The sequence below is a fragment of the Microtus pennsylvanicus genome, chromosome 11 (assembly GCF_037038515.1).
Source record: "Microtus pennsylvanicus isolate mMicPen1 chromosome 11, mMicPen1.hap1, whole genome shotgun sequence".
Taxonomy (NCBI): Eukaryota; Metazoa; Chordata; class Mammalia; order Rodentia; family Cricetidae; genus Microtus; species Microtus pennsylvanicus.
Window position 1 is genome coordinate 41282358 of NC_134589.1, and position 24124 is coordinate 41306481.

At 39.5% G+C, this 24124-nt stretch overlaps 1 protein-coding gene across 3 annotated transcripts in view; it reads right to left on the reverse strand.

The window, feature by feature from the left end:
- Positions 1-24124, reverse strand: part of Atad5 (ATPase family AAA domain containing 5) — a 49768-nt gene that overhangs the window by 12335 nt on the left and 13309 nt on the right. For all 3 annotated transcript variants that reach the window (XM_075991425.1, XM_075991426.1, XM_075991424.1), the window contains exons 5-16: positions 22401-22527; positions 19635-19716; positions 16897-17081; positions 14712-14866; positions 13340-13499; positions 12583-12771; positions 9163-9259; positions 7505-7584; positions 7125-7261; positions 5984-6134; positions 1781-1957; positions 813-949 (exon numbers count right to left, since the gene is read on the reverse strand). In XM_075991425.1, coding sequence (XP_075847540.1) covers positions 813-949; positions 1781-1957; positions 5984-6134; positions 7125-7261; positions 7505-7584; positions 9163-9259; positions 12583-12771; positions 13340-13499; positions 14712-14866; positions 16897-17081; positions 19635-19716; positions 22401-22527 — 1677 coding nt within the window. The remainder of the gene's footprint in view (positions 1-812; positions 950-1780; positions 1958-5983; positions 6135-7124; positions 7262-7504; positions 7585-9162; positions 9260-12582; positions 12772-13339; positions 13500-14711; positions 14867-16896; positions 17082-19634; positions 19717-22400; positions 22528-24124) is intronic.

Below are 24124 nucleotides of genomic sequence, written 5' to 3' on the forward strand. Positions count from 1 at the left end.
TACTTCTACAGTTGTTAAAAAAAAAAAAATCAATAGCCTTGCAGGGTAGTGGTTCCCAGCACTTGGGAAACAGAGGCAGGAAGATCACTGTTAGTTCAAGGCCAGTCTAGTCTACAGCATGAGTTCCAGGACAGGCTCCAAAGCTACAAAGAGAAACCCCGTCTCAGGGGAAAAAAAACAAACAAATAAGTATTCTTGAATTATGTTAATCATCTTGAAATTATTCTAGACAGAGCTGGAGAGATGGCTTAGTAGTTAAGAGCATTAGTTGCTCTTTCTGAGGATCTGGGTTTGATTCCTAGCACCCATAGAGCAGCTCACATTTATCTGTTACTCCAGTTCCAGGGGACCCAACACCCTCCCCTCTGGCCTGCTAGGGTGGTGCACAGACATACAGAAAGGTATAACATCCAGATACATAAAATAAAATAATACAAAGAAAATGTTACAAAAATCCAAAACAAACAAACAAACAAACAACAACAACAACAAAAAAAGGTCTGGAGAGATGGCTCAGAAGTTAAGAGTACTGGTTGCTCTTTTAGAAGTCCTGAATTCAATTCCCAGCAACCACATTGTGGCTCACAACCATCTATAATGAGATCTCAAGTTCTCTTTTGGCATGCAGGCAAAACACTGTACACATAATAAATAAATCTTTAAAATTAAAAAGCAATTAACATTCTTTAGAAATAAATATTATTCTAAAGTTGGATTCATTATTTTATAATTCCTTATAAGAAAACACATAGTAATCTTTAAAATAAGTTCCCACTATGAGACCTCACCCATGCATGCCCCTGCAAGCCTACCTCCTCAAAGAGAATGAGAGATGTTGCATTCTTCCTATTGGATTCCTCAGCTCCAAATTCTTTAACATTTGAATTATTTGCATTTGTTGATTTAGTCTGAATGATTTGCCTCTGTTCCAAAGAAGCATTTTTTATTCCTGCAAAAAAACAATGTTAATATTTTAGGTAAAACTCACTTTTTTTCCTTTCTTTTTTAAAAATTTATTTATTTATCGTGTATACAGTATTCTGCCTACATTCATGCAGGCACCAGATCTCATTACAGATGGTTGTAAGCCACCATGTGGTTGCTGGGAATTGAACTCTGGACCTTTAGAGGAGTAGGCAGTGCTCTTAACCACTAAGCCATCTCTCCAGCCCTTTTCCCTCCCTCCCTCCCTCCCTCCCTCCCTCCCTCCCTCCCTCCCTCCCTCCCTCCCTCCCTCCCTCCCTCCCTCCCTCCTTTCTTTCTTTCTTTCTTTCTTTCTTTCTTCCTTTCTTTTGACAGGGTTTTATTGTGTAAACCAAGCTGCCTCTGCTTCCAAAATGCTGGGATTAAAGGTATGCACCACCACACCTGGCAAAACTCAACTTTTCAGCCGGGCGGTGGTGGCGCACGCCTTTAATCCCAGCACTTGGGAGGCAGAGGCAGGCGGATCTCTGTGAGTTCGAGACCAGCCTGGTCTACAAGAGCTAGTTCCAGGACAGGCTCCAAAACCACAGAGAAACCCTGTCTCGAAAAACCAAACAAAAACAAAAACAAAAAACCAAAAACCAAACCAAACAAAACAAAACAAAAAAACCCTCAACTTTTCAAAAGCACTAGATATACCAACAAACTGAACTCCCATACTGAATCTTACTCAATAGTAACGCTTCTATACTTAGGACCATTAGCATGACTGAGGCTTAATAAATAGGAGAGGATCACATGAAATGCACAGTATCGTGTATTAAGGTTAATTTACTTTGTTAACTTAATAATTTACCTTTATTATTTCCCAGGAGTACTCCTACTTCTTCATTATTTTTGGATTTGGAGGATACTTTAAAGTAATTTGCCAAAGTTTTAGGGGGAAATGCTCGCTTTTGCCCACTTCCTTTTGGTGATGATGGAGGAAGCTTTCTTGGTGATGTAACAACTTTCCCAGGGGAGTTTAATTTTTCTATGAAAAACAAACTACATTTAAGAACACTCTAAAATTATACTTATGGCAAGATAAAATTATCCAGTTTATTTATACTCTTACATGATAAAAAACAAAAGCAGACTTTTTTCATTCTAACATGCAAATATTCTATACAGACATTATTATTGTATTATATGTATTCTAACAGAATGACAGAACATAGCAACAAAAGATGCTCTTTTCCAAAGATATACACTTTCCTCTGATTGACTGTTTGAAAGTCTTTCTATGGTACTCAGAAAGGACCCAAGCTTTTGAGCCTCTGTAGGGTGTGGAGGAAGCCCTGAGTAAGTGAAATCCTGAATAAATGTGTATTGTAGTCATGGTCATAGACATGTTAAGGATCCCAGAGCCTCAGACCTATGGAAAAATGGCATCCACCCCCCAGGCGCAGAGTGACTGAGCCCTGGTTATTTTTGTTCCCTCTGTATCCATGGATCTTACCCCTTGTATATAGGGGGTGTTTAGTAAACAGAATAAGAATTTTGAGTTTAAAAAAGTTATTAACACTATATTTTTATTAAAAACAGGACAGTCTGAGGCTGAAAGAAGGCTCAGCAATTAAGAGCACTTGCTGTTTTTCCAAAGGACCTGGGTTAAATTCCCAGCACCCATATAATGGCTTAAACTATCTACAACGCCAATTCCAAGGAATCCAATGCCTTCTTCTGGACTCTGTGGGAATTAGGCACACACACACAGGTAAAATACACATATAAAATTAAATAAATTGCCGGGCGGTGGTGGCGCACGTCTTTAATCCCAGCACTCGGGAGGCAGAGGCAGGTGGATCTCTGTGAGTTCGAGACCAGCCTGGTCTACAAGAGCTAGTTCCAGGACAGGCTCCAAAACCATAGAGAAACCCTGTCTCGAAAAACCAAAAATAAATAAATAAATAAATAAGTAAGTAAGTAAGTAAGTAAGGCATTTTAATTACATAGGTAAGAGATGTAAGATCTTTCTTTCTTTTTTCTTTTTTTGGTTTTTTGAAACAGGGTTTCTCTGTAGTTTTGGAGCCTATGCTGGAACTAGCTCTTGCAGACCAGGCTGGCCTCGAACTCACAAAGCTCCACCTGTCTCTGCCTCCTGAGTGCTGGGATTAAAGGTGTGTGCCACCACCGCCCGACTGTAGCTAGTACTCTTAAATGCTAAGCCATCTTTCCAACCCTGCTTCTTTGTTTTTATGAGACAGTTTCTTACTCAGCAACCAACAGCACCGTTGAACGTATAGCAGTCCTCCTGCTCAGCCTCTTAGATGCTCATATTCCAGGTGTGAGCCACCATGCCTGGCATATTTCCAAAACTTTTCCAACAGAAGAATCACCTCCAACCAATTCTGAGTATAGGGAAACTTAGCACACAGAAAGCAAGGAAATACAGTGATCCCTGAGGCCATGTCAGAGGACACGGAGCAACTGAAATAGCTCCTTGCCAGTCAAAGAGGGGAGTATATATAAAAACACCAGAAGAAAAAAAAAGATGTGGCTGGGTGGTGGTGGCGTATGCCTTTAATCCCAGCAATCAGGAGGCAGAGGCGGGCGGATCTCTGTAAGTTCGAGGCCAGCCTAGACTACAAGAGCTAGTTCCAGGACAGGCTCCAAAGCTACAGAGAAACCCTGTTAAAAAAAAAAAAAGTGTGATTCTGGTCATAGCAAGATAAGAGGATTTGAGACTGAATTAATTCTCCATCTAAAACAATAACAACAAAAGATAGAGATACTCTGTGAAAGATTTTTTTATGTTTTTGACTACCATTCATCAAAGGACAGTGATTCCCGAGGGGAGAAAAAACAAAGAAGTAAACATAAAGACTGCCTGGCTGATTACTTTGAGAGAATTCGCAAGCCACAGTGGGGAAGAAAAAACCCAGAACAAATTTTCCTAATTCAAGGAGACAAGAGCAGGGGATGAGGAAATCTAGGGAAACAGAGCCCAGAGGAGAGAATACACAGATTTAGAGAGCTGAGCAGAGTGCTCTGAGATCTGCCAAGTGTAAAATCAAGTTCTCTTGAAGGAAGGGCCATGGGAAACAAATTCTGAGACACACAGAAATTTAGGAACAGGGCTGGAGAGAGATGGCTCAGTGGTTAAGAGGACATTGCCTGTTCTTCCAGAGGTCCTGAGTTCAATTCCTAGCAACCACTTGATGGCTCACAACCATCTGTAATGAGGTCTGGTGCCCTCTTCTGGCCTGAAAGCATACATGCAGGCAGGACCCTGTATACATAATAAATAAATTAAAAAAAAAATTTAGGAACAGCAAATTCATCCTTTTCTTATTTCTTTTGTTTTATTTTTGTTTTAGAGATAAGGTTTCAGTATCTAGACCTGGATGGCCTAGAAGTCACTATGTAAACCAAGTTGGCCTCAAATTCACAGTTATCCACCTGCCTCCCAAGTGTTGAAATTAAAAGCATGTGCCATTATGTTTGGCTGAATTCATTCTTTTCACTGGACAGAACAACAAACATCATCACTGGTGAGAGATTAGCAAGGATGCTGCTCAGAAGCAGTACCAAGTAGAGGAGCTGAATCAGTTCAGGTCTAAATGCTGCTATGATCTTGCCTAAAACAATTTAGCGGACCTGAAATGAACAAACTTAGAACAAAGGTCAAGGACAGTTTCAGCAGAGAAGAGTATCCAGTGTCAAGCCAGGTAGTAGTGGCGCAAATCTTTAATCCCAGCACTTGGGAGGCAGAGGCAGGTGGATCTATGTGAGTTCGGGGCTAGCCTGGTCTACAAGAGCTAGTTCCAGGACAGGCTCCAAAAAACTACAGAGAAACCCTATCTCGAAAAACAAACAAAACAAAAAAAAAAAAAAGAAAAGAAAAGAAAAGAAAGAAAGGAAGAAAGAAAAGTACTATCCACTATTTAACAAGATATAAACTGTACAAAGTCTGACAGACAATTAAAAGTATCAGCCTGCTGGGTTAAGGTGGCATACACCTTTAATCCCAGCACTTGGGAGGCAGAGGCAGGTGGATCACTGTGAGTTTGAGGCCAGCCTGGTCTACAAGAGCTAGTTCCAGGACAGCTAGGGCTGTTACACAGAGAAACCCTATCTCAAAAACAAATTAAAAAAAAAAATGTATCAGAGATCACTCAGTGGTAAGGAGCATTTAATGCTTTTATAGAAGACCCAGGTTCAGTTCCCAACATCCCTATCAGCAATTCAGAGCTGCCTATAACTGTAAAGTTCCGGGGATCAAATCCCTTGTGGCCTCTGCAGACACTGAATGTGCATGGTGTGAAAAAACTAATGCAGACACATACATACACTAAAATATAAATATATATTAAAGAAAGCATCAGCAATCAGGCATCAAAAGAAGCAGAAGAATATAACCCATAAGTAAGACAGGAAAAACTGAAAACTAACTCAGAAAATATACAGATGACAGAAATATGAACAAGAACATTGAGACAGCTATAATCACATGATCAAATATTTACAGGAAAATAGGGCATAATTGGAAACACAGAAGGATGAAAAAAAAGACCCACATGAAATTTCTGGAAATGCAAACTATGCTGATGGCACTGAAAGTATCTTAGATACTGCAGAATATATCCACAAACTGGAATATATGCAATAACTATTCAAATTGAGATGCAAAGAGGTAACAACTGAGAAATAAATGAATCATCAGTAAGCAGCGAGACATCTTCCATTAGACAAAGATAATCAATGGCTGTACAGTAACATTAAAGATATGACAGAGAGCTTTATCATGAGTGAGATGGAATAAAAGAAAATACTTGAATTCACTCATCAATCACAAGTCATGGAACAGGTCTTCTTTCATGATGTCATAGAAAGAACGAGCCCCCCCATTCCTGTATTTCAGTCATACCAGAGAAACAAATCTATTATAGTCCGTAACCAGCGGCTTATAAGAAATGTAGGGAAGGAGACTACGGTGACTGATACCATGAGAATACACTTAGAAGTCAAATCCATAGTGGGACAGGGACATAAATGACAGGAATATGTTACTTACTTGGTGACTTGCCAATGTTGTAGTTATTAAAGAAGCAGGGCTTTTGGGAGTTTACACCTTGTTTATCTACTTGATGGGACTGGGTAGCTTCCTTCAGCTGAGACAGGATTTGTCTACCACTTCTCTGGGAAGAGGCATTTACTTCAAATATCTAAAAAAAGAATATGTATTTTTAAAAGGCAAATCTTTTCTTTATTTCCTTTCATCTTTTCAAGACAGGGTCTCACACAGTAGCCTAGGTTGGGCTCAAATGCAAAATACAAAGCACTTCTGCTTCAGCCCTCGGTTTCCTGAGTGTTAGGATTAAAAGTGTGAACCATCACACCTGCTTCCTCCTCTGCAGCTGGCTGTCCTAGTGGGAGTGTGTGCACGTGGAGGCCAGAGGATGACCTTGGGTGTCCTCAATCTCTCCCCACCTTGTTTCTTAAGAAACAAGAGTCTTTTGATCCCTGGTGATGGAGCACACTTGTAATCCTAGCACTGAAGAAGGCAGAAGCAGGTGAATCTCTGAGTTCTGAGTCAGCCTTGTCTACACAGAAACCCTGTCTCAACCAAAACAAAAAAAGAAGGGGAAGAAGGAAGGAAGGAAGGAAGGAAGGAAGGAAGGAAGGAAGGAAGGAAGGAAGGAAGGAAGGAAGGAAAAAAGGGGCTTTGGGTGAACCTGATATTCATGACTAGTGAGGCCAGCTGATATGCTCCATCAATTTGTCTGACTGTTCCTCCCCAGCCCTGGGACAACAGATTTGCACTGCTTAGCAGCTTGTCACAGGTGCTGGGGAATATGAACTTAGTCCTCAAGCACCTTTTCAACTGAGTCATCTTCCCATCACATTTTTCTCCTTTTTGAAACAGGGCATTAGCCAGGTAGTGGTGGCACATGCCTTTAATCCCAGAGGCAGGAGGATCTCTGTGAGTTCAAAGCCAGCCTGGTCTACAAAGCAAGTTCCAAGACAGCCAGGACTGTTTCACAGAGAAACCCTGTCTCGAAAAACCAAAAAAGAAAAGAAAAGAAAAGAAACAGGGCTTCATTAACACAGGCTGGCTTTGGATTTCTGCTTCACCCGTTTAATGCTGGAACTACAAGAACACTGGCAAGTTTATTTTTCTGTTCTTATTTGAATATTCATTGTAGCTAACTGACCTTAAATCCAAGCTCCTGGGCACAAGCATACACAGCAGCAGTTTTTCCCACTCCTGTTGGGCCTGTTATCAGAACAGTGTTGCAAAGATGACACTCTTCATCATCTGAACTGCCTTTAAAGTCTGTATCCCATGAATCTGGAAAATTATTCAAATACAAATAAAATGATTAATTGCTTAGGTAGCTCTTATTCCTCATGAAACACAGCAATGATTTAAATCCCACAGATTTCCTGCCAATAAATACTATAAAATGAATTCTCAAAGAATAAAAAAAATCAAATATGAAATATACGAATCCTTAATTTATGCAAATTTTAGCTAATCTAACTCTAAAAATGTCCAATGAATAAAAAACAAAAAAACTATAATTCAAAATACCTTCCTGTTTTTCATCTCTTTTTCCTTTCAAATTTTGTCTTTCTTCCAATTCAGCTCTTCTTTTCCAGTCCTTTAACCAACTGTCATAAAAGAAATGAGTTAATACAAATAATTTAAACTGCTGGGCAGTGGTGGAATACTTATTTAATCCCAGCACTCAGGAGACAGAGGCAGATGGAGTTCTGTGAGTTTGAGGCTAGCCTATCCCACAAAGCAAGTTCTAGGACAGCTAGAGCTGACACAGAGAAACCCTGTCTTGAAAAACAAACAAAAATTAAAAAAAAAAAAAAAGAAGAAGAAGAAGAACAACAACAACAACTCAGGCTGTCAGGCACCTTTACCCACTGAGTCATCATGATGATCCCTAGAGGTTTATTTTTTTGAGACAGGCTCTGGCTATGTTATTGACCTTGAACTCAAAATAATTCTCTTTCCTCAGCCTCCCATGTACTAAGATTACAGGAGTACACCCAATGATGCCAGGCTCTGGAAAGGCAATTTTGTTTTGGAGACATTATATAGCTCTGGCTATCCTGGAACTCGCTGTTTAGACCAGACTTTCCTTGCATTTACAGGAGATCCACCTGCTTCCCAATTGTTGGGATTAAAGACGCATACCACTATGCCCAGCTTTTGGAAAGGTAATTTGAAATCCTAAGAATGACCACTAAAGACACACTATAATGAACCTTACAAAGCCAGTCAATTTTAACTTTCGAACTGCAGACCTGAATTAATAGTAACACAACCCTGCTGATTAGAAAGCAAGAATTGCTGGGTGGTGGTGGCACACGCCTTTATTCCCAGTACTAGTGAGGCAGAGCAGATGGATCTCTGTGAGCTGGAGGCCAGTCTGGTCTACAGAGCTAGTTCTAGGACAGCCAAGGCTACACAAAGAAAACAAAAACAAACAAAATGTATAATTGTCTCAAAAAAACAAACAAAAATGTATAACTTAATATGTACCTATGATTTTTTTTTAAAAAATAAGAGTATCACGTAATCCAAGAAGCCTAAAACTTGGGCTGGAGAGATGGCTCAGTGGTTAAGAGCATTGACTGTTCTTCCAAAGGTCCTGAGTTCAATTCCCAGCAACCACATGGTGGCTCACAACCATCTGTAATGAGGTCTGGTGCCCTCTTCTGGCCTGCAGGCATACACACAGGCAATATTGTATACATAATAAATAAATAAATAATTTAAAAAAAAAAAGAAACCTAAAACTTGCTATGTAGTTCAAACTGGCATTTAATGGTCCTCTTGCATCCATCTCTAGACTGCTGGGATTACAGGTGTCAAAATCATGACCAGCAAATATAAATTTGTCTGAAAAGTTTAATGCAATAGTTTCAATAGTGGTAACAGAAATAAAAAGAACTTTTTTTTTTGGAAACAGGGTTTTTCAAAACAACCTTAGCTGTCCTGGAACACAATCTGTAGACAGACTGGCCTTGAACTCACAGATATTTACCTGCCTCTGCTTCTCTAGTGCTGCCCTAGTACACCATCAAGCCAAAAAGAGAAGCTTTTTACTTGAAATTATTTCAAAAAAAGACTTTTCCATATAATATAATTACTTGGTAGTTTTCAAATTTTAGTCTAAATAGCAAAACTACATCAATAAACTATTTCTTAATTCCTTTACAAATTTTACCAACCTATATAACTTTTTGATAGCTAACTCATTGCCTATGAGTTCAGCCGAAGTCTGAGGCTGGTACTTTTCTGTCCAAAGCATGTCTTCAGTTCCAGAATCTAAAGCAAGAATAAGTATACATAGGCATTATTCATTCGTTGACATAAGAAAACATTCTTAGATATTTATTTTATTACAAGTGTAATAAAAACATCTATAGAAATAACTTTATTTATAAGATGCAAAAATGAATTTTTTAAACATTACATTTAAAATTTGTCATACCAAACTCAATCACCTTTAAAAAAACAAAACACATGCACACACAAAATAACCAACTGCACACCTTTAATCTCAGCAATCGTGAGGCAGAGGCATGCAGATCTCCAAATATGAGACTAATCTTGTCTACATAGTGAATTCCAGGCCAGCCCATGCTACAAAATGAGACACTGTCTCAAATAAATAAATTAGAAGACAATTAAAAACAGAGTAATGTATGTGCATCACAACCTTTAATAACTACATTTTAAATTACCATATTTGATAATATGAACGATTAAGAATAGCGTGTAGTACAGAAACCAGTAAGCTGGCTAAAGAACAAAAGCAGTCTCTGATCTATGAAGCCAATCTGAATAAAGAGACAAAGACTACACTTCTAACAGAAGATTCCCAAGGTGGCAATTCTCACCAAACTAATATGCCAACCAATGAAAACTCAAAATCTCAATGGGATTTATAAAGGTGAGAAAATTTATAGGATACTTAAAAAAGTCAATTCATAAAAATATCCCTCATGGTAGGTAATGGGGCTGGAGAGATGGCTCTCTGGACGCTAAGAGCACTGGCTGCTCTTCCAGAGGACCCAAGGTTCTTCTCACATCCACATGATGGTTCACAATTGTCTAACTCCAGTTCCAGGAGATCCAATGCCCTCTTCTGGCCTTTGCAAGCACCATCTACACATGTGGTGTACAGATATACATGCAGGAAAAACACCCATGCACATAAAATAAAATAAGAATTTTGCCAGGTGGTGGTGGCTCATGCCTTTAATCCCAGAACTCGGGAGGCAGAAGCAGGCGGATCTTTGGGAGTTCGAGGTCAGGCTGATCTACAAGAGCTAGTTCCAGGACAGGCTCCAAAAGCTACAGAGAAACCCTGCCTCGAAAAAAAAAAAAGTAATAATAATAATTTCTTTTAATAAAATGGTACGTGACATGTCATATCAAATATTAAAACATTCCATAAATTGTATATAAAATAGATGAGATCAGCCCCACTGAGATGGTGGGGCTGATCTAACGGGAGCTCACCAAGGCCAGTTGGACTGGGACTGAAAAAGCATGGGATAAAACTGGACTCTCTGAACATGGCGGACAATGAGGGCTGATGAGAAGCCAAGGACAATGGCACTGGGTTTTGATCCTACTGCATGTACTGGCTTTGTGGGAGCCTAGCCTGTTTGGATGGTCACTTTCCTAGACCTGGATGGAGGGGGAAGGACCTTGGACTTCCCACAGGGCAGGGAACCCTGACTGTTCTTAGGACTGGAGAGGGAGGGGGAGAAGATTGGGGGGTGCGGAGTGGGGGGGGAGGGAGAGGGAAAAGGGAGGCGGGGTGGAGGTGGAAATTTTTAATTAAAAAAATGTAAAAAAAAAATAGATGAATTAAATCAACACAATAGAATCTAGTGTGGTAGTATATGTCTTTAATCCCAACACTCAGAAGGCAGAGGCAAAAGGATCTATGAATTTGAGGCCAGCCTTGCCTTCAGAGTGAGTTCCAGGACAGCCAGTACAGACAAAACCCATGCCTCAATAAACAAAAAATGAGCTGGGTGGTGACTTTTAATCTCAGCCCTTGGGAGTTAGAGGCAGGTGGATCTCCAAGAGTTCAAGGCCAGCCTGGTCCACAGAGCAAGTTCCAGGACTGGCTACTTAGCTACTGAGAAACCCTTTCTCAAAACAAAAACACCACCAAAAAAAAAAAAACTGGGCGGTATGGCCTTTTAATACAAGCACTCATAGAGAGGCAGAGACGGATGTCTGTGAGTTTGAGGCCAAGCCTGGTCTATACAGTGAGTTCCAGGACAGCCAAGGTTACACAGAGAAACCCTGTTTTGAAAAATAAGAAACAAACAAAAAAATTAAGAAACAAAAAATAACAAAAAAATTAACTCAATAAAGTATTTTGCACAAGATGTGTGGACGTGTGTGTGTATACATATATGCTGAATAGGAATGTGTAGAAAGGCAAAATATACTGAAAAACAATATAAATAGTATGATTACAGGAAACAAAAGTTTCCCTCCCTCCCTCCCTCCCTCTCTCCTTCCCTCTCTCCTTCCCTCCCTTCCTTCATTCATTTCCTTCTATAGGTCTGGGGATTGACCTACCACTGTGCCATAGCCTCAGAAACAGTTCCCACTATGTTTCTCAGGCTGGCCTTCAACTCAAGGCTATAGCACAGGTAAGACTTTAAACCTGTAATCCTTCTGACTCGGTTCCTAAGTACCTTGGATCATTGGCCTACATTACCAGTCCTGGCTGATCTCTGGCTTAAAAAAACAGACCCTAAGTAGAAGGAAAAAGTGTGGTGGATGCCAACAATCCGAATACTCATGAGTTCAAGGCCAGTCAGGGATACACAACAGGACCTTCTGTATAAAAACAAAAAAGCACATATATTTATAGAGGAACTGAAACCATAAATTAAACACCAAGATGCGAATATGCTTCTGTGTCAGCTAACAGTTGTTTGAGAGGCTGAGATAGAAGAGTAAGTTCAAGGCCATCAGAAGGTGTTTAAATTGTTTAAAAATGGGGAGAATGACAGGTTATGGGTTCACAGTGTGGCTTAGTAGATACAATATATGCCTAGCATGCACTAAAGCCTGGGTTCAATCCCCAGAAATATGCCTAAATATGGCATGCTTAAAATCCTGACACTTGGTAGGTTGAGGGAGGAAGCTTAAGGTAATCTTTGTTTGAAATTAGCCTGGGCTACATGAGACTGTCTCAAAATGGGGCGACATTGAGAGGTTAAAAATCAGGTGTTCAAAGATGAGGGGGGAAAAATCCAATTTGTCAGGAGAGTATTTCTGCTACTACTGACTCTGTCATTATCTACTATCAGAATATCATTATCTTCTACTGTTTCTGTCTTGATTTTACATGTTCTTTTTTTTTTCTTAAACATTTTTTTAAAATATTTATTTATTTATTTATTTATTTTGTATGCTTCTGCCTGCAGGCCAGAAGAGGGCACCAGACCTCATTACAGATGGTTGTGAGCCACCATGTGGTTGCTGGGAATTGAACTCAGGACCTTTGGAAGAGCAGGCAATGCTCTTAACCGCTGAGCCATCTCTCCAGCCCCCGGTTTTACATGCTCTTAAAGCAATTCACTTCTTCCCTGAGATATTTAGAAATATACCTTTGGAAGAATCTAGATTTATCCCAGAAGAGCTGATCCTTTTGTCAAGATCTTCTGACTTCTCCTGTATCTTTTCTGGGCTCAATGAATGTTCATTTGGTTTCTTTCTTTTTGACTTTTGATTTCCTGTTTCCACACATTTCCTTTTGCTTTCTTTTTGACTGACATGAAGCTGTAGTTGTAGACTTGCTATTTTGGGAATCAAAAGAAATAGATGTGCTTACTAATCAACAAAAACAATTTTCAATACCCAATAATCATCCTATTACTTACAAATATCCTACAGTCTTACAACATTAAGATGAAAACCTTAATTAATATTTAGACTGCCTTCTGTAAGAGATTCATAAGTTATAATGACCTCATTTAAGGCTTCATTAATGAGTGATTAGCATTCTAGCATAACTAGATCTGCCAGGGTTGGATCTCTGGAAGTTAGCAGAAGCAAACACTACACTGCATGCCTAATCAATCTCCCTTGCCACAGTTGTCTGTGCTAACCACTTCTAAGCGGCAAAGGCTGGGTCTTCATCTTTTCAAAACTTAAATGTAAGCCAGATGGTGGTGGTGCAGGCCTTTAATCCCAGGATTCAGGAGGCAGAGGCAGGCTGATCTCTTTAAGTTCAAGACCAGCCTGGTCCAAAGTGAGCTCCAGTACAGCCAAAGCTACATAGAAAAAGTGTCTTAACAAAACAAAACAAACATAAAAAGAGACAAAACTCAAGTGTAGACATAAAAGACAATGATTATCACTAACCTTGTTTACCATGACCCTCAGAAAGTACCTGGTGCTCAATTCGTTTTTTTAGGAGCAAGGGAAAATATTTTCCTAAAGAAAATTCAGGATTTGACCACTTTATTTCCTCCAGCAAAAGATTTCTTACTTCTTTAGTAAAATCGTTCCTTGTCTTCATCGACTGCAATGAAGAACAAGATGAGCAATAACAAGTCCATACCATCTATGACCTTAGCCACAACACTACCAAAAGCTTCTTGCCTAGAAAGTCACTATCAATGTAGCTTAGCTTTGGAAGAACCTAATATATATTTAGCAAATACTTTGTAATAACAAAGTATTTAAATGTGCTGTATAACCTAATATTATGTTAAAATTGCCTTTTATTCTATTTTTTCTTAAAGGTAGTATCTTGCCAGGCATGTAGTATACATCTTTAATCCCAGAGGCAGGTGAATCTCTGTGAGTCTGAGGTCAGCTTGGTCTACATTGTGAGCTCCATGCCAGACAATGCAACAATGAAATTGAAACACTTTCTCAAAATTAAATAAAGACAAGATTTCAGTATAGCCCAGACTGGCCTTAAATTCATCATCTTCATGCCTTAGCCTTCCAATAATTGATTTATAGTCATGTATCCACATGCCTGGCTCTATTATTAATTATCCTGATGGGTTTTTTTCTTTTTCTTTGAGACAGGATTTTTCTGTGTAGCCCTAGCTGTCCTGTAACTCACTCTATAGAGCAGGTTGGCCTTGAACTCAGAGATCAGCCTGCCTCTGACTCCCTGAGTGCTGGGATTAAAGGCATGTGCTACCATCGCCCAACAATTATTCTGATGCTTTTTTTAAAGCTCTTTGAGGGGCCAGAGAGATGCCTCAGTGGTTAGGGACACTCTGCTCTTCTTTCAGAGGACCTGGCTTCAGTTCCCAGCATTAGGTGACTCACAACTACCTGTTAACTCCAGTTCTAGGGCATGCCATGCCCTCTTCTGGTCTCTGTGAGCAGCTGTACATACATGGTATGCATACATGCCCTCAGGAACACATAAACATAAAATTAAATATATATATATATATATATATATATATATATATTTATTTATTTATTTATTTATTTATAAAGCTCTGAAACAGGGTTTCTCTGTTCTGGAACTAGCTCTGTTAGACTAAACTGGCCTCGAACTCAGAAATCCTTCTGCCTCTGCCTTGAGTGCTGAGATTAAAGGTGTGAGCCACCACTGCCTGGCTGAGAATATGTATTTCAACTAGATTTATTTTTAAAACTAGAGCCTAAGAAAAGAAGAACCCCCTAGGCTAAACAGCTGAGTATTTTCTTCTGAAAGCCAGGACAAAATAACCCATGTAATCATGGATAGTTACTGTGAACTTACCACAACAGCTGAATTATTTCTTGGATTTGAATTCAATGTTGAAAATTCACCAAGAGCAACAACACATTTTGAGAGATCTGTTACTTTAGTATTCAGTTCCTTAAATTCAGTTAATAGAGGACAAGAAGGTGGCTTCAAATGCCATAACCAATACCCTAAAAAAACACAGAAATATCCTAATTTATCCACCATTTATGGACTATCAAGCATGCAAACATGAAAAGGCCTGACAAATCTCATGAGACTATGAATACAATTCCCAGCAAATACCAATCAACAAAAGCAAAACGCCAGCAAGCAAACAAACCAAAGTAGCTACATAGTTCTAACAAAAATATCAAATACCCAAGTGAATACAGAGTGAACGAAGTGCACAGCTCAGCCGTGCCATGGTACACTCCTACAATTCTAACACTTGAGAGGCTGACACAGGGCTGAGAGCACAAGACTTACCTAAGCTTCATAGCAAAACCGCCACCAAAAAACAATTAATAAAAATTACCTCTTCTTCTCTTTAATTTGTCAAAAATGAGCAAATACCAGCAAGCTCATTTCTTTTTAAATCAATATTAATATGTAGGTTAAAAAAACCAAGGTACTATTTAGCATTCTGATTTAGAGTCTAAGGTTTTAATTTTTGTTTGTTTGTTGTTAATCCTGCTTATTTTTAGACAGAGTCTCACTATGGAGTCCAGGCTGATACTAACCTGCTATGTACCCGACAGGCCATGAACTACAGACTGTCAGACCCAGCCTCACAGGAAGCCCAAGTTTAAACATTAAAACAGTATTCATTCAAGGTCCCTTACAGCAGGAATGCAAGGATGGCATAAGGGATAAAATAAAACTCCCTTTGCCTTCTTTGCTCTGCATGGGAGCATAATCAGTAAATGATTCCAGGGATTAGGGAAAAAAGATAAAATATACTTTTAATCACTAAAATCACCATCAAAATACCATAAAACCAGAAAGCCTACCCCACTTTCTTCTTTTTAAAAATTTTTATTTATTGCTAGGTGGTGGTGGCGCCTTTAATAATCCCCGGACTCGGGAGGCAGATCTCTCTGACGTCGAGGCCGCCTGGTCTAAAAGCGAGCTCTGAGAAAGTCAAGGCTACATAAAGAAACCCTGTCTCAAGAAATAAAATACAAACAAAAAATTTATTTTTTTTTTAAGACAGGATCTCATAATGTAGCTCTAGTTGGCCTGGAACATGCTATGTAGATGAGGCTAGCCTTGAACTCAGAGTTTCTCCTGTTTCTTCCTCCTAAATGCTGGGATTATTTATTTGCATGAGTGTGTCTGTTTACATGTATGTGTAGTACACGTGTACAGGTGCTCACTGAGGACAGAGAAGGGTTTTCCCTTCCTGAATGCAATAAGCCCTATCCCCTGGAGCTGGAGTTACAGGTGGATATGAGCCTCCATGTGGGTGCTGGGACTCGGACCCAGATCCTCTGCAAGAGCAATAGGTGTTGCTAACCACTGAGTCATTCCTTCAACTCTTTCTTTTTTAAAAAAACAGAGTCTCACTATAGCCCAGAATGGCCCCAAACTCTTAATACTCCTGTTGTCAGCCTCCAAGTGTTCGGATAACAGGTGTGTGCCACTCTCCTTAAGATTTAGCCTCACTTTTACCTTTTGTGGTGCTGAGGATCAAACCCCTGGCTCCCATATGCAAGCAGGTACCCTATCAACCAGGGACATCCACAGGTCCCTTTTTTTGTTTTGTTTTTCGAGACAGGCTTCTTTATAGCTCTGGCTGTCCTAGAACTCACTTTATAAACCAGGCTGGCCTCTAACTCACAGAGATCCTGCCTCTAGCTCCCAAGTGCTGGGATTAAATGTGTGCACCACCACCACCCAGTCAGCACTCCCCCCCTTTTTTAAAAAATTCCTTACATAGCATCAGATTTCTTCTCACAGAGTAAGAATAAATACTTAGCAGGTATGGGCTCATATCTTCAATCCCAACACTCAGGAGGCTAAAGCAGAAGTACTGCTAAATTTCAGGCCCAGGATACATAAATTCAAGGCCAGACTGGGCTACAGAATAAGACCCTGGCTCAAAAATAATTTGAGGTCAGCTTGGTCTTTGTAGTCAGTCCCAGGCCAGTCAAGCTACAGAGAGAGACACTGTCTAAACAAAGGGACAAAAACATAAAAACACAATAAACACACTTACCATCATCCTTCTGTTGCACATGAACAACCCTCTGGAAACTGGTACTCGCGGCATTGTATGCATCTAGTGCAGCAGCTTTCTTTGCAATCTGTCGTTTCAGTAAATCTGGCAAACCACTCATCAGAAAATCACGCTTTGCTTTAAATTGTATATCAAAATCCTGAGTTTGTTCTGATGAATCTTGACTTTGAAGAAAATTTGAAAGAATAAAAGCAAAAATTAGAAGCATCTAAAGGAATATATTGACAACCTGAGTTCAATTTTCAAGGACCCACAACGTGGAAAGAATCAAGTCCCACAAATTGTTTTCGGATCTCCACATGCATGCTATGGGACATGTGTTTATACAAATGTTAGTAAATAAACAGATGTAATAAAAAATTTAAATAGCCAGGTGTAGTGATGCATGCCTTGAATCCCAGCTGTCAGGAGGCCAAGGCAGGTGGATCAAGTCTACATAGTAGGTTCCAGGATAGTCAGAGCTACACAATGAGACCCTGTCTCAAAATAAATAAATAAAGCAAAATAAAATGAAGAAGAATACACTATTTAGGGCCAGAGCAAGGCTCAGCAGGTAAAGATATTTGCTACCAAGAGTGATGAACTGAATTCAATCCCCAGGACCAACATGGTAGTAGTGAAAAACCAAATCTCTGCCCTACACACACATACCACACACACAAATGAGTAAATAAATAAATGCAAAAAATTAAAGAACAATTATTCTCTAGAAAATTATCTAGAAAATAAACATTTTAAAATTTTATCTTCAAGCTAGTGAGATGGCTCACTGTAAAAGTATTTGCCACACCAGCCTGACTGAGTTCCATCCTTGGAACCCACATAGAAGAAAGAATCAACTCACAAGTTCCTCTGACCTTCACACCCATGCCAGCATATGAATGTACCAGCACAGTCAGGCATGCATACACACAAAATACACACATACAAAATGAAATCTAAAAAAAACTTCAAAATTAAACACACCCAATAAATTAGCTGGTAAAATTCTTTTTGCTTATCTACTCATGCTAGAAAATTAAATAAGACAAATATGTATACATTAAAAAAAACTGTCGTAAAAGACACCCACCAAAATGCTAACTGGGACTCTCATCAGGTGGGAGTTTTCTTCCTTGTCCCTGTTTGGTGTAGGGATAGAAAGAAAACTCAGGGCTGTACTATGATGCAGGCACTCTACCTGTGAACTACATTCCCAGCAAGAGGGTGGTTGTTGTTGTTAAATAAGAATTTATCTTGTAATTAGAAAAACTTAGTCGTCTGTGGAATATTATTTTAACTGGGCAAAGACATGTTACATTTGTTTATGCTACGGAATATACTTTCACTGTTTAAAGGTGTGTTACTTTTGTTTTTGCTGCATTTGTTTAATTATGTAAAGATGTGTTGCATTTGTTTCACTGGCCTGTCTAACTAAGGCACCTGACTGGTCTAATAGAAGTTGGACAGCCAAAAGCTAGGGAAGAGAAAGGATACGCAGGGCTGTCAGGCAGAGAGAATGAATAGGAGAAATCTAGGCTGGAGAGGGAAGAAAACAAGAAAGAAGAAAACGCAGAGAAAGAGAAGGACACACCTGGGGCAAGAGAAGTCCGACACGGGAAGCAATGAAAGTGAGATATACAGAAGGAAATGTTAGACCGTGCATGTTAGACAAGGTACTCTACCAACCTGTATCCAGCTCTTTATGCAGTCATAAGACTCATCTAGAAGGCACACTGAACTTCCACAACCCAAATCTGTTTACCCATATATTCATGCCTAAACCCTTCATGTATTTGTATCACTCTTAGCGAGTTCTTTATCTGGCACCTATCTCTCCAGTTAATCTCCCATCCTCTCCTGCTCTGGAACTCAAGTCACTCTAGCATCCTTCCTTCCCATCACCGGTGCTGAGCTCATTCCTTACAGCCTCTGGGATTCTGCACACATAGTTCCCTTTGGCTAGAACACTAGCCTCCCCTTGGTGAGCTGCTGCTTTTCCTTCAGAGATCAGGTATCATTTTGTCAGGGAAATGACCAAACATCTCTTTAACATAAATTAATAAAATTTTGTGACCTTCCTTAGCACAATGTCAGTTTTTCATTTGTTAAGCCAGTTAATGTTTAATTATAGACTGTATTTCCCCTGGAGACTATATAAGCCTCATGAGGACAGGCACTGTGTTTTCCTTAACATTCCTAGTGCCAAAAATAGTGCCTAGTAAATTGTAGACATTATATTAAATAAAGGTCATGAACAAAGTTTGATAGCCTGGGCTGTTCTTTTCTTTTTAATTATGCTGCTACTTTATGTGAAATATTCCCAAAACTTTTACAAAAACCTAAGACCTTCACCAGTAGTGTAAGCATTATCAATATGTTTTAAAATGTCATCAGAAGGCTGGGAAGAGGACTCAGGTGGGTCAAGCACTAGCCATGAAAGTGTGTAGACTGAAGCTCGATGCTCAGTACCCACATAGAAGGTGGGTGATGGGTGACAGGAAGATTCCTGCTTCCTGTCTCTGATCTCCATTTACACAAACATGAACAATTATACACAAGTACATAAACACACATATGAGCACAGATACCCACGAATATGCTCTATAAACAGACTACATATATATGCACATGCAAAATAAAAATATTTCAAATGTTCATTGACATCTAATTAAACAAATAAATACACATTGTATTCCATAAAATATTAAATGTTTATATATCTATATTGGACTGACCTGCTATCATCCAAATCAAGGACAGGAATGGCTGTTCGTTTAGTCTTTTTGGCAAGAAATAAAGGAGCGATTTTCATTTTTCCTTAGAAAAATCAATACTTGGGTTAGTATTACATGTTTAGCATCTCCACTTACCTTAAGTTATCTTTAAAAATTTTTAGAAAGCTTACTTTTTATTTATAAGAATGCTATTTAATAATGTTTCATCCACTTGGTAATATTGGAATCCCCTGGGCAACTTTCATTTTTAGCTGCAGAATTCCATAATTCACATCTTAAAGTTTTGCTCAATATGCCTAGGGAAATGCCCAAAGATTTTAAATGACTTTTTTATCTTTATTTTATGTACATTTGGTATGAAGGTGTCAGATTCCCTGGAACTGGAGTTACAGATGGTTGTAAGGTGTCATGCAGGTGCTGGGAATTGAACCCACAGCCTCTGGGAGAGCAGCCAGTGCTCTTAACTGCTGAGCCATCTCTCCAGCCCCCATTTTAAATATTTTAATGTTAAAAATTAACAAGCAAGCCTGGCAGTGGCTGAGCACGCATTTAACCCCACCACTTGGGAGGCAGAGACAAATGGATCTCTGTGAGTTTGAGGCCAGCCTGGTCTAGTGCCAGGAAAGGCTTCAAAAGCTACAAAGAAACCCTGTCTTGAAAACAAAACAAAAACAAAACAAAAAAAAAAAAAACATAGCAGGGGCTGGGGAAAGAGCTTAGACTTAAGAGCACACAGAGTTCTTCCAGAGGACCTGAGTTGGGTAACCAACACCCTACAGTGGAAGGCTCACAAATTTCTCCAATTCCAGCTGCAGGGAAAGAGGCTCTCTTTGGGCCTCTTTGTCACCACACCCAAGCAGCACACATACACAGACACAAACACACATGATAAAAATAAAAATAAAGTTGGACAAGGTCAGGCACACCTTTAACCCCAGTTCCTAGAAGGCAGAGGCAGGTCGATTTCTAAGTTCAAGACTAGCCTGGTCTACATAGTGAGTTCCAGACCAGGCAGGATTGTGCAATGAGACCCTGTCTCAATAAATAGTTGGGACTAGAGAGATGGTTCAGTGGTTAGGAACACTGACTGCGGGCTGTAGAGATGGCTCAGAGGTTAAGAACACTGACTACTCTTCCAGAGGTCCTGAGTTCAATTCCCAGCAACCACATGGTGGCTCACAACCATCTATAATGAGATCTGATGCCCTCTTCTGGCATGCAGGCATACATGGAGGCAGAATGTTATATACATAATAATAAATCTCTAAAAAACAAACAAACAAAACAAAACACTGGCTGCTCTTCCAGAGGTCCTGAGTTCAATTCCCAGTCACAGCCATCTATAAAAGGATCTGATGACCATTTCTGGCATGCAGTTGTACAAGCACTCATATACATACAACACATAAATAAATCTTTAAAACTAAATAAGCCGGGCAGTAGTGGCGCACGCCTTTAATCCCAGCACTCAGGAGGCAGAGGCAGGTGAATCTCTGTGAGTTGGAGGTCAGCCTGGTCTACAAGAGCTAGTTCCAGGACAGGCTACAAGGCTATAGAAAAACCCTGTCTCAAAAAAATAAAAAACAAAATAAATAAACAAATAGTTAAAAAATAAATCTTATTTAAAAATTTGGGGGCTGTACAGAGAGCTCAGTAGTAGAGCCTGACAAACCAGGTTTTATCCCTGAAGCTCATGTATAAGCTGTAAGTGGAAGGTGAAGACTCACACCTTAAATTACCTTACACCCTCACATGGGAACACACAAATCAATAAATTAAAAAAAAAAAGCGCCAGGCAGTGGTGGTCCGTGCCTTTAATCCCAGCACTTGGGAGACACAGGCAGGAAGATCTCTGAGTTGCAGGCTAGCCTGGTCTACAGAGTTAGTTCTAGGACAGCCAAGGCTACAGAGAGCAACCCTGTCTCTAAATAAGTAAATAAAGACCAATATTAATAATAGTATAAGGAAATGGTTTCTTGGTTTAGTTTGCTTTGGTTTTTTTGAGACAGGGTCTCTCTGTTATCCTGGAAATCGCTGTGTAGACCAGGCTGTACTGGAACTCAGAGATCTACCTACCGAGTAGTGGGATTAAAGGCATGTACCACCACACCTAGCTATAAGGAAGTGTTTTAATGAACTCAGAAAAAAAATCATAGTCAAGTTTGGGAGCTGCTAAGTATATATACAGAAGTACAATAATTTAAAATATGCCCCCAAACAGTGTTTAAAAAAATATGATGCTCGCCTGTAATCCGAGCACTCGGGAGGCAGAGGTAGGCAGATCTTTGTGAGTTCGAAGCCAGCCTGGTCTACAAGAGCTAGTTCCAGGACAGGCTCCAAAGCCTGTCTCGGGGAAAAAAATATGATGCTCAATTTTTCTTTGAAAAACTTACTCAAAATGGAAATAATTAGGCAGGGAAAGTGGCACACACTATAATCCCAGCACTTAAAAGGTGGACACAGGAAGATGAGTTCAATGTTGGCCTCAATTACATAGTAAATAACTAGTCTAGAAAATAAGAAGTCCTGACCCACAAAGCAAAACAAAGCCAGGCATGATGGTACATGCCTTAAATCCCACCACTTCACAGGCAGATCTCTGTAGGAAGGGATACATAGTGAGAAACTGTCTCAAAGGAAAGAAAACAAACAAAACACCTACATTTTCTATTTTATGAGACAAGACAGTAACTTTGCACCAGAAATTTCAGAATTAATTGCCCCAAAACACCCTACTATTTATCAAACAGTATTAAATCCAATTACCAGGAACATTTTTAGAAGGCTTGTTAACTTTTTTTCCTAGTACATCATTCAAATTCTTAAGTTTCTTCTGATTTTTCTCTGGTTGTTTTATAGAAGTTGGACTTGAATCTATTAGTATTACAGAGTCCTAAGACAAAACAAGGAAGAAAAAAAAAACATTTTAATACATTATTTTCCCTTTTCCATGGAGATTCCAATAAGCCATGAATCCCTAAGCCTCAGACGATTCTGAGCTTGGTTGTTTTCACACACATATCTTATAACACACCCTGCGATCACAACTTTCACAGATTGAAGTGTGACAGTGAAGCTGAAAGAATTCCCTTTTTCTTCATAATTTCACAGATAAAAGATTCTTTCTTACTACAGATCTTTGCAATGTTAGCTTATATGTTTCTTTCTCTGTCTTTCTTTCTTTCATTGAATGGGTCATCTCACAGTATATCCCTGGTTGTCCTGGAAATTGCTCAGCAGACCAGGCTAAACTCAAACTCGCCTCTGTCTGGAGTGAGTGCTCTGGTTAAAGGCATGCACTACCATGCCCAGCTTCTTTACTTACTAACTGAAGGATTTCACCTTTTCCAGTACTTTGTTATGTACCCAGATTGCCAGCATTACTCTTCTTACACTATGGAGCCACTATCAAGCAAAATAAGAATGCTTGAATACAAGCACTGTTAATACTGCCTTGGTTGATCAGATAACTGAAGTAGCTACTAAATAACTAATGGGTAGGTAACATATGAAGCATGGATACACTGGAAAAAGGGTAATTGACATAGAAGGCTGGGGTTGTAGCTCAGTTGGTAGTGGTCTCCCATATTATATCATACAATGTTTTATAAACTGACCAGAACAGAAAGTCTACAGAAATAGAAAGAGGATAAGTAGTTGTCACATGGAACAGTAAAGGGGAATGGTGTCTTCTTTGGAGATAACAGAAATAATCTATAAACTGGCATACTGGCACATACAATCCCTGCTGAAGCAAAAGTGCGGTGAATTTGAGGGACCTTGGGCTACATAATAAGATTCTAGGGCTGGAGAGATGGCTCAGAGGTTAAGAGCATTGCCTGCTCTTCCAAAGGTCCTGAGTTTAATTCCCAGCAACCACATGGTGGCTCACAACCATCTGTAATGAGGTCTGGTGCCCTCTTCTGGCCTGCAGGCATACACACAGACAGAATATTGTATACATAATAAATAAATTAATAAAAAATAAATAAATAAATAAATACTAAAAATAATATAAGATCCTATTTTGCTGGGCGGTGGTGGTGCAGAGGCAGGTAGATCTCTGTAAATTTGAGGCCAGTCTACAGAGCAAGTGCCAGGACACCCAAAGCTACACAGAGAAACCTATCTTGGAAAACTATAAAAAAAAGACCCTGTTTCTAAAAATGAAAAAGTTGCTGGGTGGTGGTGGCACATGACTTTAATCCCAGCACTTGGAAGGGCAGAGGCAAGTGGATCTCTACAAAGTGAGTTCCAGGACAGCCAGGGATGTTACACAGAGAAACTCTGTCTCGAGAAAATCAAAACCAAGGGCTGGAGAGATGGCTCAGAGGTTAAGAACACTGCCTACTCTTCCGGAGGTCCTGAGTTCAATTCCCAGCAACCACATGGTGGCTCACAACTATCTGTAATGAGATCTGATGCTCTCTTATGACATGCAGGCAGAGTACTGAGAATACTGTATGCATAACAAATCTTTAAAAAAAAAA